Source organism: Zeus faber, assembly GCF_960531495.2.
Source record: "Zeus faber genome assembly, chromosome: 14".
Lineage (NCBI taxonomy): Eukaryota > Metazoa > Chordata > Actinopteri > Zeiformes > Zeidae > Zeus > Zeus faber.
The window spans coordinates 5,236,380-5,252,990 of record NC_137200.1 but is presented as its reverse complement, the minus strand read 5'-3'; the positions used below and the strand labels follow the sequence as shown (position 1 = coordinate 5,252,990).

General features: G+C 42.0%; 2 protein-coding genes across 2 annotated transcripts in view; one reads left to right on the top strand and one right to left on the bottom strand.

The window, feature by feature from the left end:
• The window catches only part of stk10 (serine/threonine kinase 10), a 59,189-nt gene extending 50,537 nt beyond the window's left edge, over positions 1-8,652 (top strand). The window contains exons 12-20 of the mRNA XM_080013873.1: positions 353-476; positions 1,248-1,427; positions 2,171-2,263; positions 2,456-2,585; positions 3,576-3,700; positions 4,408-4,596; positions 5,413-5,538; positions 5,765-5,878; positions 7,295-8,652. Coding sequence (XP_079869999.1) covers positions 353-476; positions 1,248-1,427; positions 2,171-2,263; positions 2,456-2,585; positions 3,576-3,700; positions 4,408-4,596; positions 5,413-5,538; positions 5,765-5,878; positions 7,295-7,435 — 1,222 coding nt within the window. The 3' untranslated portion in view covers positions 7,436-8,652. The remainder of the gene's footprint in view (positions 1-352; positions 477-1,247; positions 1,428-2,170; positions 2,264-2,455; positions 2,586-3,575; positions 3,701-4,407; positions 4,597-5,412; positions 5,539-5,764; positions 5,879-7,294) is intronic.
• Positions 8,653-8,730: 78 nt separating this feature from the next.
• The window catches only part of sh3pxd2b (SH3 and PX domains 2B), a 58,499-nt gene continuing 50,618 nt past the window's right edge, over positions 8,731-16,611 (bottom strand). The window contains exons 7-13 of the mRNA XM_080014280.1: positions 16,151-16,282; positions 15,933-16,034; positions 14,433-14,550; positions 13,048-13,262; positions 12,657-12,703; positions 12,300-12,425; positions 8,731-12,199 (exon numbers count right to left, since the gene is read on the bottom strand). Of these exons, the coding sequence (XP_079870406.1) occupies positions 10,679-12,199; positions 12,300-12,425; positions 12,657-12,703; positions 13,048-13,262; positions 14,433-14,550; positions 15,933-16,034; positions 16,151-16,282 (2,261 nt within the window). The 3' untranslated portion in view covers positions 8,731-10,678. The remainder of the gene's footprint in view (positions 12,200-12,299; positions 12,426-12,656; positions 12,704-13,047; positions 13,263-14,432; positions 14,551-15,932; positions 16,035-16,150; positions 16,283-16,611) is intronic.

Below are 16,611 nucleotides of genomic sequence, written 5' to 3'. Positions count from 1 at the left end.
CCATGGGCTGAGGTTCATTGATATCTGATTGTCTAAGTAAAGACTCCTGTATGGTGTTTTTTTTTAATTATTGCTTTTTTTTGTTTTTTTAGTACAATAGTTTTGTTTGTTTGTGCTAGATGTGAATTAGTCAAAGTGAGTACAGTGCATTTGTTTTGACATTACTTGACATTTCCAGTGGATGTTTACCACCATCTAGTGGTATAAATACTGAATGAACACTGCATGTCAAATATATTGTCCTTTTTAAACTGTACCTGTAATAACCATAATGTAATTTGACTTACAATGAAATGGAACCCTTAATAATGACAGTCACCAATCCATTAATAAAGTGTGTGTTTCTCCGCAGACGTCAGGAGCTGCGGGAGCTGCGTCTGCTGCAGAAGGAGGAGCACCGGGTGCAGGCCACCCTCAATACCAAGTTGGAGGGGCAGAGGGAGCAGATGCAGCGACGCTTCGACCAGGACATGAACGTGAGTCTCTCTCACACTAACGGATATCCAGCTGGTTTCGCAGACAGGGTTTAATCTAAATTAGCTGTAGAATAGGAAGTCCAAGACTAAGGTCATTAAGGACTAGTCTGCTCCCTGTCTGGTCTTGATGTTGGTCTTTGTACAGATTAAAAGTGTGATTTTAGTCTAAGATTAGGCCTAATGTGTCCGCATAAGCCCAAGTCAATTCCTGCTCCTGGAAATGTAGGGTTTTACTGAACTAACGCTGGAGAAAACGTCTGATTCACATTCTGATCCATGTTGTGATCCAGCTCATGCATCAAGACAAGACTGTAACACTGTATTTATTCAAAGAAAAGTATGAACATATGATGGCTCATACTTGTACAGTCACTATTTAGGGTTTTGGAATATTCAAAACAAAATTCAATCAATATGATGAGAAGAATATCTCCTGGTCCCGCTGTCAATTACAGCAATACATGTTTTTGTCAAAGGTACTACATTTTGCCACTTTTTCTATTTGTTGATTACATTTGAAAAGGCAAAATCGCCCATTTCTTTTAAACCATTTGGCGACAGTCTGTGAATATTATATTTTTATCTAAAGAAATAAAATTGTCCCACAGTAAGTTTTATTCAACATGATCTGATCATGGTTATTCTTTTTCAGTTGATCTACGTGTAAAACCTTTACATTTGTCCTGTCTGTTTTACATAAGTCCATTTGCTGCTGGGGGGGGTATTTTGACACTAGAGTGTGTGTTTGATTTACCCTCCCGTCGCTTGCAGGTCAAGAAGAAGCACTACGACACGGAGCTGGAGAGTCTGGAGAAGCACCAGAAGCAGACGATCGAGAAGATGGAGACAGACCACGGCTTCAAACTGCGAGAGGAAAGCAAGCGCATCAAAGCCAAGCAGGAGAGAGACCACCGCAGGTTCCAGGAGCAGATGAAGAACAAGAAGAAAGAGGTGTCATTTCATAAAATTACAACATTTTAATGGGGGGGGGGGGGGGGAGTCTAAATATATAAAAATGTTTCAAATGTATGGGTCAATGACATTTTGTATGCGATCACACACAACTATATATGAAGACGGATGTAAAATAGAAAAGTTCTCTATAAATCTCTATGTTAAATCTAAATATATGAGATGTTACGGTTGGACCACCTGACATTTTTAGCAATTGTCAAAAATTTTGATGACCAAACTTAAGCCTTTCAGTTGAATAGAAGTGCATGAACAAATAAACAATCCAACAAACAAACAAAATTTTTTTTTACGTTAATCGAATGCTTATATTTCAATAGTGAACTTAAAACTTAACCGCTATTTAGTTATAAGATAAACCTTTATTTGTCCCACAACGGGGAAATATACATCGTTCCAGCAGCAAAAATGGGACAGCAGAAAATAAAGTATATCAAGTACACACTATAAACAATATTAAATATATAGAAACATACAAATAAAAAAATCACCATAATTAGGAACCAGATAGTATTAAGTGTATTATCATCAAATAGTAAAAAATGTAAGTTCCCCTACCCCTTATTTGAGTATTAAGTTATTTACATAATTATCTCAATTCAGTGAGCAAATGAATACAAGGATATTGGCTGAAAGAAAAACACTATTCAGAACTATAAACTCCAAAGCTGAGTGTGTTTATCATTGACCCTGTGAAAATCCCCCCCCCCCCCCCCCCCCAGCTAAAACAATCTATCGACAAGCTGCCTAGAGACCAGCGTAAAGACTCCAGGAAGCAGAAGATGAATGCTTTTGAAAACAGGAAGCTCACCGAGGTATGTTTTGTGCCAAATACGTAAAGCATACTTACTTCACCAGGTACCTCAATCCTTGGATTTGAACAAACAAGCAGTCATTATTAATCCCATACATTTCATTAAGAAACGAAGGAATTGTCAATGTGCTCCTGGTATTTTCCCTTCGATTCTTCCTTCAGTCTTATTTTTATGCCCTTTCCTGTCGTTCAGGAATTAAACTTCCTGGCAGCCCAGAAGGATTATTTGGACACGACGCTAAATACGATCATAGCCAACAACAAGAGGGAAATCTTCGAGACCGAGAGGGAATGTCTCAACAAGAAGCAGCACCTCATCAGAGGTGAGATCTACAGGGTTCTTATTGGGGTCCTTGAGTTTTCACTGAACTCAGAAATTAAATTTACTGGAATACCTCGAAAACAGCCCGTTTTGTAATGAGAGAGAGAGAGAGAGAGAGAGAGAGAGAGAGAGAGAGAGAGAGAGAGAGAGAGAGAGAGAGAGAGAGAGAGAGAGAGAGAGAGAGAGAGAGAGAGAGAGAGAGAGAGAGAGAGAGAGAGAGAGAGAGAGAGAGAGAGAGAGAGAGAGATCCCACCACAGCAAAAGCTGCATTTCTAAAATCGCCAGGAGCAGCCAAATAAGTTGAACGTATTTTCAAAACCGAGTTTGAATTATAAATAGTAGAAAAATTATAGATTACATGTTAGATTACATGGGCAAACACAGTTCACTTACCGAGACACTGAACAATGGTTTCCTTTAAAGCGAGCGTCCAGGTGAAGAATTCCTTGAGAATTCCATCATTTTGTAATGCCAGAATGGACCCTGGATCTAGTCTCAACCAGACATCCCAAAATAACTCTTGTCTACGGTTTAAAACGGTCAATTTCCATTCACAAAAGTTTGTTTCTCTAGGCAACTTAAAAAGGTGGGGATACTTTTCAAACCGAGGGTTCTGGTTCTTTTGTGAGTGTTTGCATTCTTGGTGGGAAAGGCGGACTCCGCCACCAAACAATGCGAATAGCGTATAGAGGAGCACATGCAGAACACAAATAATGGCTGTTTCTTGAAAAAGGGCTTAAAAACAATGCAAAAAATATGCGATTTTTGACAAAAATCACTGAATTATTCACATTTTACTGAAGGTTTTACGTCACTTTTTGTGTATTTGTTTCCACCATCACTATGCATCTGTCAGATATTATAATATAAGAATAAAAATCCATAAAAAAACATTTTTAATCTGCAATTCTGATTCCAATATGTTAATTCTATGTTATATTACAATGCCATGACACTACCTTCCCCGCCGCTCCACGTCTTTCTCCGTCAGAACGGGAGGGGGTGATCTGGGATATGGAGGAGAGGCACCTGCACGAGTGGCACCAGCTGATGAAGCAGCAGCTCAAAGACCAGTACTTCCTGCAGAGGCACCAGCTGCTCAAGAAGCACGAAAAGGTTAAAACATCCGTCAACATTTTAGTTCAGTGGATGACATGTTTGGGTTTCTTCTTTACACAAGTTTGACAATTAATGTGTCATTCGGTCTGGTCACAACATTGGCAGCATGCATATTGAGCTTCTTGAGCGACGCAATCATAGTATTCACACACAATACTGTATTGGCGCAATTCCTAAATTGGCGACGCTGTCACAACGGTCGTCGCCCGTAGGTTCCTGACGTCAGTGTTTTTTAGAAGCTGTGTTTTACCGGTCCACGCAAACACACGGAAAACGAGTTTTGAAAAATCTCCCCCCTGGGAGGTGTTTTCCAAAAGCTTTTTTGCAGTGACTTAAAACACTGTTTTTGCGTGGACAGCAGGCCAACACGCAGAGAAAATGCGTAAAAAAAAAATATCCGTATACATGCGGACGAGGCCGAATTGTGCAAGGTCAAGTGCACTTGAAACGTAGAGGGTATTGCATCAAATACTGTACTTGTAATACCAACATAATGTAATGGAAATCTGTTGAGTTCCTGCTCGAAGGGAACGAAAGCCGGCGTAAGTAAAAAAACAAAAAACCCTGAACAACAAAGGACAACACAAAGTAAAAATTCTGTTATTTCACTATTAATGTAACTGAAATTGTCAGTATTCGTAGAAAATAAACAGAGCTAGTTGAAGCGCTCGATAAAAGCTGCTTCAACGTTCATCCCCCACCAGGAACAGGAGCAGATGCAGTGCTACAACCAGCGCATGATCGAGATCCTCAAGGCTCAGCAGCAGCAGGAGAAGAACCGCCTGCCCAAGATCCAGCGCAGCGAGGCCAAGACCCGCATGACCATATTCAAGAAGAGCCTCCGCATCAACTCCACGGGAAGCGCCTCCGAGGACCGCAAGAGGATCAAGCAGGTACCATGTCAGGAAAAAAATACAAAGAAATCTATTGACAGACATTGGACTCAATTTGATGGAGGGATAATATGCAGCCTTGGATCCCTCTGAAGGGGGTTATTGTGCGATAACAACCGACTGGTTGTACATTATCCTGCTTATTGTTATATTACATTGAGACAGAATATTGATTTGAAAACTAGTTTGGCTAGTTTTAGAGCCCCCACTGAGTTATTATCCCATTAACCCTACATATGACAAACTTATAACGGTTATTAATGTGAAATTAGCATCGGAGGAAATGTGGTAATTCTGAAATGACCGCTGACCTCTGATTGACACTATTGACCGATCCCAATAGAGTATTCCAGAGTTGTTTAACAAATATAAATAAACCACTGCTGTTGTAGTTGTAATCAATGCCAAGCCTGTTTTATTTCTACATCGTTATCACTATTAAAGTTTAAACTAGAGCAGGGATCGCCGTATTAGTCCCCCGACGCAGTAACATATTACATGATGCAGTGGTTATCGTGACATGAAAATGTAATAATCAAACGCTTCCTTGCACCAAAATGTCTCCATTTTATAACCCTGACAATATGACATAACCACAGAATTATGCACAACGTGACTGGGTTATAGTTGACGTAAGTTCGTCATGTTTTTATGTATTTGAGTTGATAAGTTTCTTTGTTTTGTGGCTTCTTTTGACTAGACAGTTGTTTCACTAAAACTATTGTTGATCTATTCAACATTTATGTACTTAAGGTAAAATTATTACCTCCTTTTTGTCTTTCCTCCCTCTAACGCTCCGTCTCTCTCTCTCTCCAGTTTTCCCAGCAGGAGGAGAAGCGGCAGAAGGCCGAGCGGCTCCACCAGCAGCAGAAACACGAGAACCAGATGAGGGAGAAGATCGGCCAGTGCGAGGACAACGTCCGAGAGCTGCAGCAGCTACAGGTCAGATCATTTAACACATTATTATTTCTTATTTTGGAAATGCATCTGGCTTCCCTTTACTTCTCTAACAGCTAAATAAACCGTTGATCTGTGGTGTATATACGCACCTCTAAATGAGCCGTGAATATGAATTTAGTTTAACCTGTTTAAAGTAACAATTTAGCCTCGTTTTTACCCAGGGTGAAAAACAAATATTTTATGAACGCCATCTCTGTGTTTGTTGCAGAATGAGAAGTGTCACCTGCTGATTGAGAACGAGACTCAAAGGCTCAAGTCACTGGTCGAGCAGCACAACCATCAGCTGAGAGACTGGAGGGACCTGCTGAAGCCCAGAAAGACGGTAGAGCGACACCTACATGGCTTTTAGTTGTTTCCCCTCTATCGACGGACAAGTTGTTCAGTCTCTTATCAATCCGAGGTGTGCAAGCACTTTCAAAGCCCTGGCCACGGTCTGCCCTTGTGACGGGTGAATGGGATTCAGGATTCTTAGTGGGAACCTCTGGAGCAGCTCGCTCGGCTCCAACGTTCTTATATGAAAACGCGTTGAGCTTCGATCAAAACTGCTCCGAGCTTCGCTTGTGCGCAGACGCTTGCAGAATTCCCAAGCTGCTAGCGGTGGGGCGTGGGATTCCATTCAGGGACACAAATGGTTTGATTCAGTCCGCTAAAAAGATTTGTTCACAGTGAGTCCTCCACGCAGGAAGTCTGCTGGCGTATAACCATGTTGAAACAATTTGACACTCCACTTCGCTGCTGGATATAGGCCACATATTATTTGAGAAATACAATTGGCCATTGTTAAATTTAATTAGTTTATGCCTGACGAGAGGAGACATTTAGCTATGGTGACCAGTCGTACCGGTTTATCCGGGACTTTCGAGCTGTGTGTCCCGAGTCCCGACAGATATCTGTAAAACACTCCAATTGTCCTGGTTTTCAGCACAATTAAAATAATAAAAACAATAATATTATCCTTGAAAATTATAATATTGATCACACATGGTGGAAATGCTGATATAAAATATGTTAAGACATAAGCCAAACATAAGCAATCATAAAATCCCATGGTATAAAACTCAGTGTGGCCCAGTTCAAAGATCTATCCTCTACCATCGGTGAAAATGTATTCATATTCTATTAAGCAATCAAAGGAAAAAATAAGGTTGCCACTGGTCCGGTGAAATACTGAATCGTTCTGTATTTGACAATTGAATCTTGCGTCCCGTTTTAAATCAGTACGGCATTGAAATCTAAACGATCTAAAATAAAAATATTTTAGTGAAGAATTTAAGCTGACGAAGATTTTACTTTGACTTCAATGTCAATGTTGCCAAGTACAGGTGAGATCATGCATGTGTAGTGTCTGCACAACACTGTTTACAGTGCACAAACTGAAATAACAGCATCCTGACTAAAATAACTAAAGAGGGAATCAATGAACGAGAAGAACTGTAGGAAACCGTTCTGAATTATTTCCGCCGCTGCCTTAGGTTCCTTCGCCGATTCGTTTCAATGACTTCAAGCAGTAGGTTTTGGCGGAGACTCAAACGAACAAATCGTTTTGGTTGAGGGTTCTGTTAATTTTTTCCGCTTTTAAAGATACGATCAAAAAGAAGGAATGGCTCGCCGACGACCCAACACGACACGCTGCCAAAAGAACCACAAATACGCCGGGGGCGTCCGTGTTTTCCCAGAGCGAAGCCATTGGAACACGTTGAGCCCAAACTCCCATCTCACAGCTCCCCTCCTTCCTCAGACCCTCGAGGAGGAGTTGAACCAGAAGAAGAAGGAGCAGGAGGCTTTCTTCAAGCTGAGCGAGGATTCCGGATGCCCCAACCCCAGCTCCCCCAACAAACTCTCCAAGTTTCTTCCTTATTCCGACTCCTCCGCCACATGAAGTGGTTCCTGCTCCGACTCCACAGGAAGGATGACTTTCATTGGTTTTTAGGAATTTAATTTTTATTTTTTACTTTAAGATGATCTATTCACAACTTTATTATACAGCATCTGCATCCAGTGTTCTCAATTTGTCAGTGCTTACGATGCGACACTCGGTACAGAGGAGATGAAGACAGAAAATAAGCACGTTGATTTTGTTTAACCGAATATTGGTCCCTAGAACCAAACAAGCATCTAGATAGTTCCTGGAGTTAAACCTCCTATGAATCTATATTCCCAAAAGCAAAATGACCACAGTTGCCAATTTTCACATTTTATTTATTTGTACTCTTAAATCAATCATGATCCATAATTATTCAAATTGATTTTAAATGTTGACGCACAAGTGACGACCCAGGGTTCGAAAGATCTGCATATTTAATCTCATCTTTAAAAATGGTCTATGAGGGAAGATATCTGCACAGTCATTACTCAGTTTCAGATGGACTTTCCAACTTAAGAGATTTACTGATATTTTTTGGTGATATTGTTTTTAACGGAGTAGGGAAGACTAATAGTATTTAATTTGTTTCCATTATTATATTTAGACTTATTTTTGTGGGTTTTTTTAACTGTTAAGTGCGATTAACACACTGGATAGGAGCCGACCAAAGCCAAATACTGTTTCCTTTGTAAACGAACGCGAGGTTAAAATCTGATTTAATAGTTTGTGTACGATTGTTTTATGTTGAATGCGCTGTCTCTTAACAAAAGTGCAATATTATCTTTGCTGATCTTTTAAGATTCATATTTTTCCACAAAACTGTGCCTTCCTTTTTTGCACTGAGGGGTTGGGGGAGAACACATCAGGACTTTTAATCCAGAATGCAATAACTTAAAAAATAAAGCCGAGGCCTTAAGAGGGTGTATTTGATGGAATTAAACATTGTGGTCTCTTGTGGGGTTGATCTAAAATTTGAAACTCTTTGGGTAGTTATTCGTTTACTTTGAATCAGGTACAGCTTGACGTGCCTTTGACCCGTCTGCCCCTCGCTCGGAAAACATTTATTTTGATGTTCCTCTGTTCTCTTTTCGTGTTTAATGGCTTTATCCACGTCTTCCATTCCGCTTCAGTTTACATAACATGATTGGAAATGGTCTGTGTCTGAATAAAACTGTTTATAAGGAACTACTGTTGTAAATAACCCAAATAAATACAGATTTTTAAATCCTAAACCTTTTTTGCTTATGGAATTCAGTGACAATGATGTTTCTTTCCAGTAGTCCAGAACCACTCCACACCATCTGTAAAGTTGGAAATGTTTATTGGCTTTATATTAAAGTAAATGCACAGTCAGAAAGTACTAAAACAGAAAAGCAAATTAAAAAAAGAGGGATTACAGCACTGGAGAAATTATTCAAAGAACCGTCCCAGAACTTTTCTGTGCATTATTGCCTGCACCTGCCTCCCCTTAGCCATAACATTACTACTGAACAACCCTTAAAATGCCACTGACGTACTTACTGTACACAAACATGGACTCTTTTGTATTTGTGATGGTTAAACTATAGCAACAGGAAGCAGAGCAGTGTAACAGTGAACTGCTTCTCTAGTCTTGTCAAAGGCCCCGTCCAGGACCCTAAATCCCATGAATCAAAAGTAACAGGTTGTGTATCTGGTCCGACACTAATCTATTTTTGTGGCATCCCACTGAACTGAATACAGATGATCATGAATATTGTTCCTCTGGTAACATTTACTTCCAGTAAAGTTCACTGTCCCTTAAACATGTCACACTATCAAACACCAAGCTGATATGGTTTTGCCCCTTGGCCTTTTTGAGCTTCTTGTTCACTTTGACACACAAGCCATGTGGAAAAACCAACTGTTTTAAGTGTTTCTACACCAGGAGATTTTGAGTTGGATTACTCAAATTGGAATCCTACTCCCAAAGACACATGTCAATGAAGAGTTGTAAATACGTTTGAAAACCATTCAGTTGTCCTTCAGCGTCGTTTTCATTTAAACCCACCCGACCCTTCCAGTTTCTGAAAGCCTCAACTGCAGAATAAAAACTAGGAGACGGCCTTTCAGAGAAAAGTGACGACAGTCATGATAAGCAATCTGATTTCTGTACAATAAAAACTTTAACTTTAACGAGCGCGCTTGAGACCGGTCAAGCATTCATGTAAAACATTTTTTTTTTTCTTTTTTAATCTGAGCAAGATTCAGTTTGAAAAGAAGAGACACTTAAAACACTGCAAGTGATGGCACAAAGTATTGTGGCTCTGCAAATATCACCATTTCTGTCTGGTTATTAGACGGTCCGTTCTCAAGTGTAGGTTTAAGTGTGTTCTTCCATTTGAACTGCAGTAAACATGAGAAACCATCAAACGCTCCGTGGCATCCTTCTTCCCCTTTCCACCAGAATGTGCAAACATAAAAAACACTTACCTCAATAAAAAAATGATTGAAATAGTGCACATCTGTTCAAAAAGACACTGATTATGCAGTCTATGAAAAAAAACAACAAAAAAAACCAGGAAAAACATTACAAGAGCACAACTGTAAATGATTAGAATATTAACACTACTGAGTTATTTCTTGGCAACGACTTTAAACTAGGAAGCCACAACGTACTTTTTGAACTCCGCCAGTGAGTTTGTTGCCGTAGAAGGCAATTGTTCTTTTTTTGCCGACAGGAAAACACAATGTACAGTAAATACTCATCAAGGGGTGGCGTACAATTTTCTTCCAGAGAAATTAAACATCTTGATTTTTTTTGTTTGTTTGATAATCCAACAGGAACTACAATTGCATAAATCTAGATATCTAACTTGAAGCACGTTGCATATTATATTGAGGCACAGTATCATAGAAGGCGTGGTAGTGCTGTTCTAAGCTCGACGTTAGTGACTGCAGCGCGACATCGGAGAAGCTTTCAGTTACATATGGCACAGAGAAGTAAAACAAAGAAAACAATTGTGTATGTCCTATTTGTATAAAAATAATGGAAAGAAAACATTTAAAGGTGACAGAACCCAACAAAACAATTTGTTTTTGCTGGTTAACGTTCACTAAAGTAGTATGTATATAAAAATGGAATGTAACAAAACCTCAATGGAAAAAAAAAAGGATACCTATAAATAAAACAAACAAAAAAAAAAGCTAATTAAATACAAAATAGTGATTTTTTTTCTTCTTCCCTTATTCTATCTAAAGAGGGTTAGGGCCGTGAAGTTGCCAGAACTTTCAGTACCTTCAAGGCTTCTTACTCAGGTAATTTGAGGGGATCCAGCTCTCATTTTCTTCTCCTACATTTTTACAGAACCACCAGCCACTGGTGTTCTTTTCCAGCACCTCGAACACCGCACCCACCTTGAAGCCGGCTGTTTGCTCGTCACCTTCAAAGTCTGCAACAGCCAGGTACAGCTCGTCCTTGCTGGGCTCCTTGATTAGAGGTGGCAGCTTGTCCCTGGGAGGAGCCGGCTTGTCGCTCTTGACCTGGGGCTTGGGAGGGACGGGAACTTTATCTTTCTCCTTGTCTTTAGGAGGCGGCGGGACAAACGATTTGGGTTTTGGGGGAGGGGGCCTGCCGAGGGGAGGCGGTCCGGGCTTTGGGGTGTCCTGGGCTTCCTTTGGGGGTTTGGTCTCGGTTGGGCTGGACAGCTCTGACTTTTTCGGGGGAGGTGGTCTCCTCGGGGCCAAGGCGGGGGGTCTCTGGGGGACGTCTTTGTGGGGAGGCACCGCCGGCTTGGAAGGGGGAGATGAACTGACATGAACGTGACCGTTAATCTGTTTGGGTGGGAACCTCGGCTCATCCGAGGATTTCCCGTTGTTCAGAGAGGGAATATGAATGGGGGGAGAGCTGGGAGGTGATCTGGGAGGGGGATTGTTTGGGACCGCTTGCTCGGATGATCCAGAGCCAGGTTCTGCTGGCTTTGAAGGCCTCAGTTTACTCCTCAGGTTGGTGATATCTAGTTTGTTCTCTGCCGGGGGTTCGGGTTTAGCAGCTGGAACAGGTTTTGGGCGGATCATAGGTTTGGGCTTCATGAAGACTGAGGGACCAGCTACCTCCACCTTCTCCTCAGGCGGGTCCACTTTAGGCTTTGGAGGTTGTTTAGGTACTGGTTTTAAATTGAACTTCTTCACCTCTTTGGCAGAGATCTTGTGGCCACACTCCAGCCCCATCTCATTCTTCAGATGAAGAGCTTTGTTCTTGTCCTCTTTCTTGGGCTCTGGTGGTTTCTCTGGTTTGAAGGGGGCTACCTTCGGACTTACCAGGGGCATAATAACTGCAGGGGCAGGCGGTTTTGGGGGAAGAGGTTTGGAAAGATCAGACTTTGGCTTTTCTGCGACCTCTAATTCAAAGCTTTTATTAATGGACTCTCTTCGAGGAGGCAGGGCTGGTTTCTCCTCCAGCGGAGGGGCAGAGGGAGCTGGAGGTAAAGGCCCGGAGAAGACCGACGCCCCCTTGCTAGCACTGGACTTCCAGTCTCTCAGCTTAGGACGAGCACAGGACTCTGAGGCACCGGTTGGCTCATCTGGTAAAGGTTTGGACCAGCTGTCGTCTGTGGCTGAGACTGAAGTGCTTGAAGTGCTTGAAGAACCTCCAGCGTCCTCCAGCTTCAGCTTCTCCATCTCATTGGGCAAAGGCGCAAGGAAATTTGGCCGCAGAGCATTGCTGGTCTTCTTGTACTTGTCAATAAAGTTGGCAGGGGCCCAGCCCTCTTTGTCATCTATTTGGATATACCACCAACCACTTGCATTCTTCTCGGTGACCTGGTGGGGACGGTCATAATTTAAAGAAATTGAAAAAAAAAAACATTTTCTTGTTAACGTTGGCTTTGGATAATATTTCAACATGAAATTCCCGACTTACTTCCACTTTAACACCAGCCTGAAAGCTAATGCCGTCTGGGATAGTGGTCTGGAAGTCAGCGATGGTGTACCACTCTTCCTCAACCTGAGGAGGGGTGGGTGGCTTGGGCAGATTCACACCTCGTGGCTGTAGGATGTGTGTAGTGGAGGACAAAGAGAAATGAGATCAGTCTGAGAACGAGTGTCAGAAAGAAATATTCAACAAAAGAGAATGGAACAAGGAGAGGTGAAAAAGGCTGCAGACATGACAGGAAAAAGGACCTTGTAGTAGATAAAGAGTGTTGGACTCGGGTTGGACCAACCCTCAGTGCTACTTCTTGAATGTCATATTAAGAGTGTTCTGCAGCGCTGCACTTACAATGGTGAGGTCCCTGCGTGGAGGAGGTCTCTGTCTCAATCCCACCTCTGTGGAGGGAGCAAACAGAATATCAAATGATATACTGCTGTTGCATGTCAACACTCTGCAGATCAACTTATGCATTACGGAATGCTGACATGTATTTATGTAATTTGACATGTAATTTTTATTTCATGTGGTGTGTGTAAATAAGACCCAATAACTGGAGAGCTGGATTGTTTTTCTTGAACAAAATACAAAAAATATACAAAATTACTGGATTTTCGGTTCTCAATGTGCATTTGCAAAGTTTGTCCCATTTCAAAACATTTCCTTCTAGAAACATCTTGGGACATCCCTCTTGAAATGACAGAATTTATTTATCCATTGTTTAAAAATGTTCCCCACTTACTGCGTTTGTTGTCGTCAGAGAAAGGCGAGAGCTTGTTCTCTTTCTGGCCGTTTTCCTGGTTCTCTTTAGCCGCGTTGTTCTGCTGGTTCTGCCTGGAGAACCCGTCCAGATCGTTTGTGCTGGCGTGTGCGGCGCCCCCTGCTGACTGCTTCTGGGCCTGGATGTCGGCCTTCCTCAGGTAGGAGGCCGGGGCCCAGCCCTCTTGCCCCTGATACCTGATTGGAGGACAGATTTTTTTTGAGCCATGACCCAAAAACCCTCGTACTGACATTCAAAGTTTGGCGGCTACCAATGGCTGCTGGTTACAGCTTTAACTAACTTTCAATTGAAGGATGCCCTCCACATCAATGAGGTCAATTGAGTCTGTTTAACATTAAAATAAAAGCTTACTTGTACCTAAATACCCATATTAAATAATTTTAATTGAGTTTTCTTGTATATTTCTTGCCGTTGTTAATCAATGTTCAAAAAGTTTTTAATGACTGTATTTTATTCTACTTTTTTTTTTATAATGTGCATTATTTTATTCACATATTTTTTTGCTTCATTCGTAAAGGACTTCTAACTGTTGATGCATTTGGTTAACCATTGCCGTCCTTGTTAGCCTGGCTCTCACCTTGCCCTCACCCTTTAGCACCGGTACATGACCCATGTATGTAATGGTTATATAGGTTATATAAACCACTGTGTTATACCCCCTCACTCTGAGAGAGAGAGAGGGTGGGGTCAGTCTGCTGTAGGTGTAAGGAGGCTGTTGCTGTGGTTATGGAGCCAGGGGGAGTTTGGTCGTTGCCCTATCCAGATGTGGAAAATGCTGCTCTGCTGTGGACGTGGAACCAGGACACACCAGCAGTCAGTCATCCTAACCACCACTCCGACAAACCTGGACCAGACCTGGTGATGACCACTTCTCTGGAGGCGTCTACCTGCGGCGCTCTGCACCAGCAAATAGACTCTCATACTGTCTTACTTTAACATTGCATCGTAGAGAAGTACATTAACCTATGATTCGTCATATTATATTATTAATGTTGCCCACTCAGCATCCACTGCAGCCTGGTCATCTTGGAAGGGGGATTCCTCCTTCTGTGGCCCCTTCTCAAGGTTTCTTCCATTTTTATCCCCAAGGGGTTTTCTGGGGGTTTTTATTTGCCCGGATGAGGTTCAGACTAGGGGAGGCCCTTGATTTCTATGTGAAATGTGGGTTTGCGAAGCTGTTTGAAACTGTATTATGATTAAGGGCTATATCAATCAACTTGACTTGAAAGTAAGTAGCTGCTTTTTTTCTCTCGACATGGTCACTTCGAGACCTCTGAATCAAAGTGCCTTGGAAAGAACATGGACGGGCAGGAGAAGGCAGAAAAGTTTACTTTCTCATTATTTACCTGATCTTCCACCAACCCTCTAGGTTCTTCTGGATCACCTCTACAATCATTCCTTTCTCTAGGTCGATCTCATCCTGGTCCCTGGCGGAGTACGCGTAGATCACCGAGTACTTCTCCTCTGATACGGGAGAAAGGGAACGTTGTTCAACACAAGGACATATTTGGGAAATTACAGTGGAGGAGCCAAACAAGGGAGCCCAAGTCAAGCAGATGCAGGGTATGACTTTGGAAACAAAGCCCACATGGCATGGACATTTAAAGTCAAATTAATTCATTAATACCTTAAGAGGAGGATGTCATTTTTGTATTTTCTGTGCAAGAAAGAAACCAAGTGCTCTCAGCATGCAAGGGTTTGCATTTCCATGCTTGGGTTTTTCTTTGCATGAATGCACGTATATGCACATGCACACATAGCCAAAACACACATAGAACAGGGGGTGAAGAAAGGCGTGCACCTTGCCCAAAGCCTGTGCTGAACAGATCCCCTAATGTTCTGCGACGACCCATGTGCCTCGGGAGCGACCAGAACTTCCGAGGCACTGACGCCACATCGCAACACAGCGGGCGGAGCAGGAAGTCAACAAACAGGAAGTGAACTAGTATGCTACTGTGTCAATTCAACATATTTTCAGTGCACAACATGGTCAAAGTGACAGGAAACTCCAAAATCTGCAGTGTTAAAGTGTTAAAAGTGTTATAAGTGATCATTCAAACTTAACTTATGCTCAAAATTGAAAAGGTTTTTCTTGTGTGATTCAACTGAAGGAGCACTTTAAAGCCACGTCTCTTATCGCTTCCTTGATAAACGGCAATTCAGATATTTGTGACAACTTTAATATGCTTTTAATTTGGACACTTCATCCTAATACTATAAGCTTTCAGGTGGTTGACGTTTTGACTGTAGAAATGGGTGAGAGATGGACAGGGATTATGTGTGGATAAAACTGCATTGTACAGAGAAGGTTTTGTTTGTTGATAATTGGACACTCAGAATAGGGGGGTGAAAAATACTTCCATAGCACCGTTGAGCAGCTTTCTTCCAATTTCCAGTGAAACATTACTAGACTTACCTTGTCTGAAAATTTTTTTATAAAAGTGTTTCAGCCCCAAAGAAAAAATAAGCTATTCCGAAGTAAAGGTTTTGAGTAAAATTGACACTTCTAGTTGTTCCATTTATGAAAGAATGAGGGACCTAGTGTGAAGCAAAACCTCTGAATAAGGCTGTTGCTCAATTGTCAATTCAAAAGCAGTTGGTAGCATGTGTGAGCAATGCCACATTGCTAGTTATTAGAGTATGGAAACATTACTTCAAAAAACGAAATCACATCCTAGTACCGTCAGATATATTCACTCCATCTTTGTACTTTTTGGATTACTCTGAGTGAAACTGAAAGGCTTGTGTGTTCATTTCACCCCCGTCGTTTCAGTCGAAATGTAAAATAACCCCTCAACAAACCCTGCCCAGAAACACACGGTGCCGGGTGGAAGGGGTTAACGTACCTTCCTCCCCGGGCAGGGAGAAGTCATCGGGGTCGTCTTGCGCCTCGAGGCAGGTGGCAGGGACCCAGCCCTGGGCGTCCTCTGAGCTCACAAACCACCAGCCTGAGTGGGCACGGCACACACACAAGACAGCCACTTCCCTCAGCGCTCTGATTCACATTGAGCATGAAAAACACAGCTAATAACATGGTTTTACATAAATCAAATATAGTCCTCACCTGACTCGTTCTTCTCAATCACCTCCACAACCTGGCCCACATGCAGGCTGATCTCTGAGCTCTCCTGCTTCTCGTAGTCAGTGACGGCGACATACTGGTCCAAAAAGAGAGGGTCTGCTGAGCTTGAGTCTCCTGTTGGTGAAACACGCAGAAGGATGACCCCGTGGGTCAAATGCTGTTTGATTTGTGAGGTTTACTCGGGTATTCCAGGGGTGGGATCTTGATAGTAAGAGAGATACCTCTTCCCCATCCCCCACCTGTTTGTTAGAGATGCCATTAGAAAGAATTGAGAATTAGTTAAAAGAGCTGTAAGTGTGAGTTCTATAAACAGAGTTCCATGGTCATGGTACATGTTTTGGTGTTGAGTGCCTCAAGGTAAATCTCAATTTAACTGTGACTTTGTACCCACTCTCCTAAATAACCAGATTTCAAAATTACATTTAACGAGTGGTTCGGAGTAA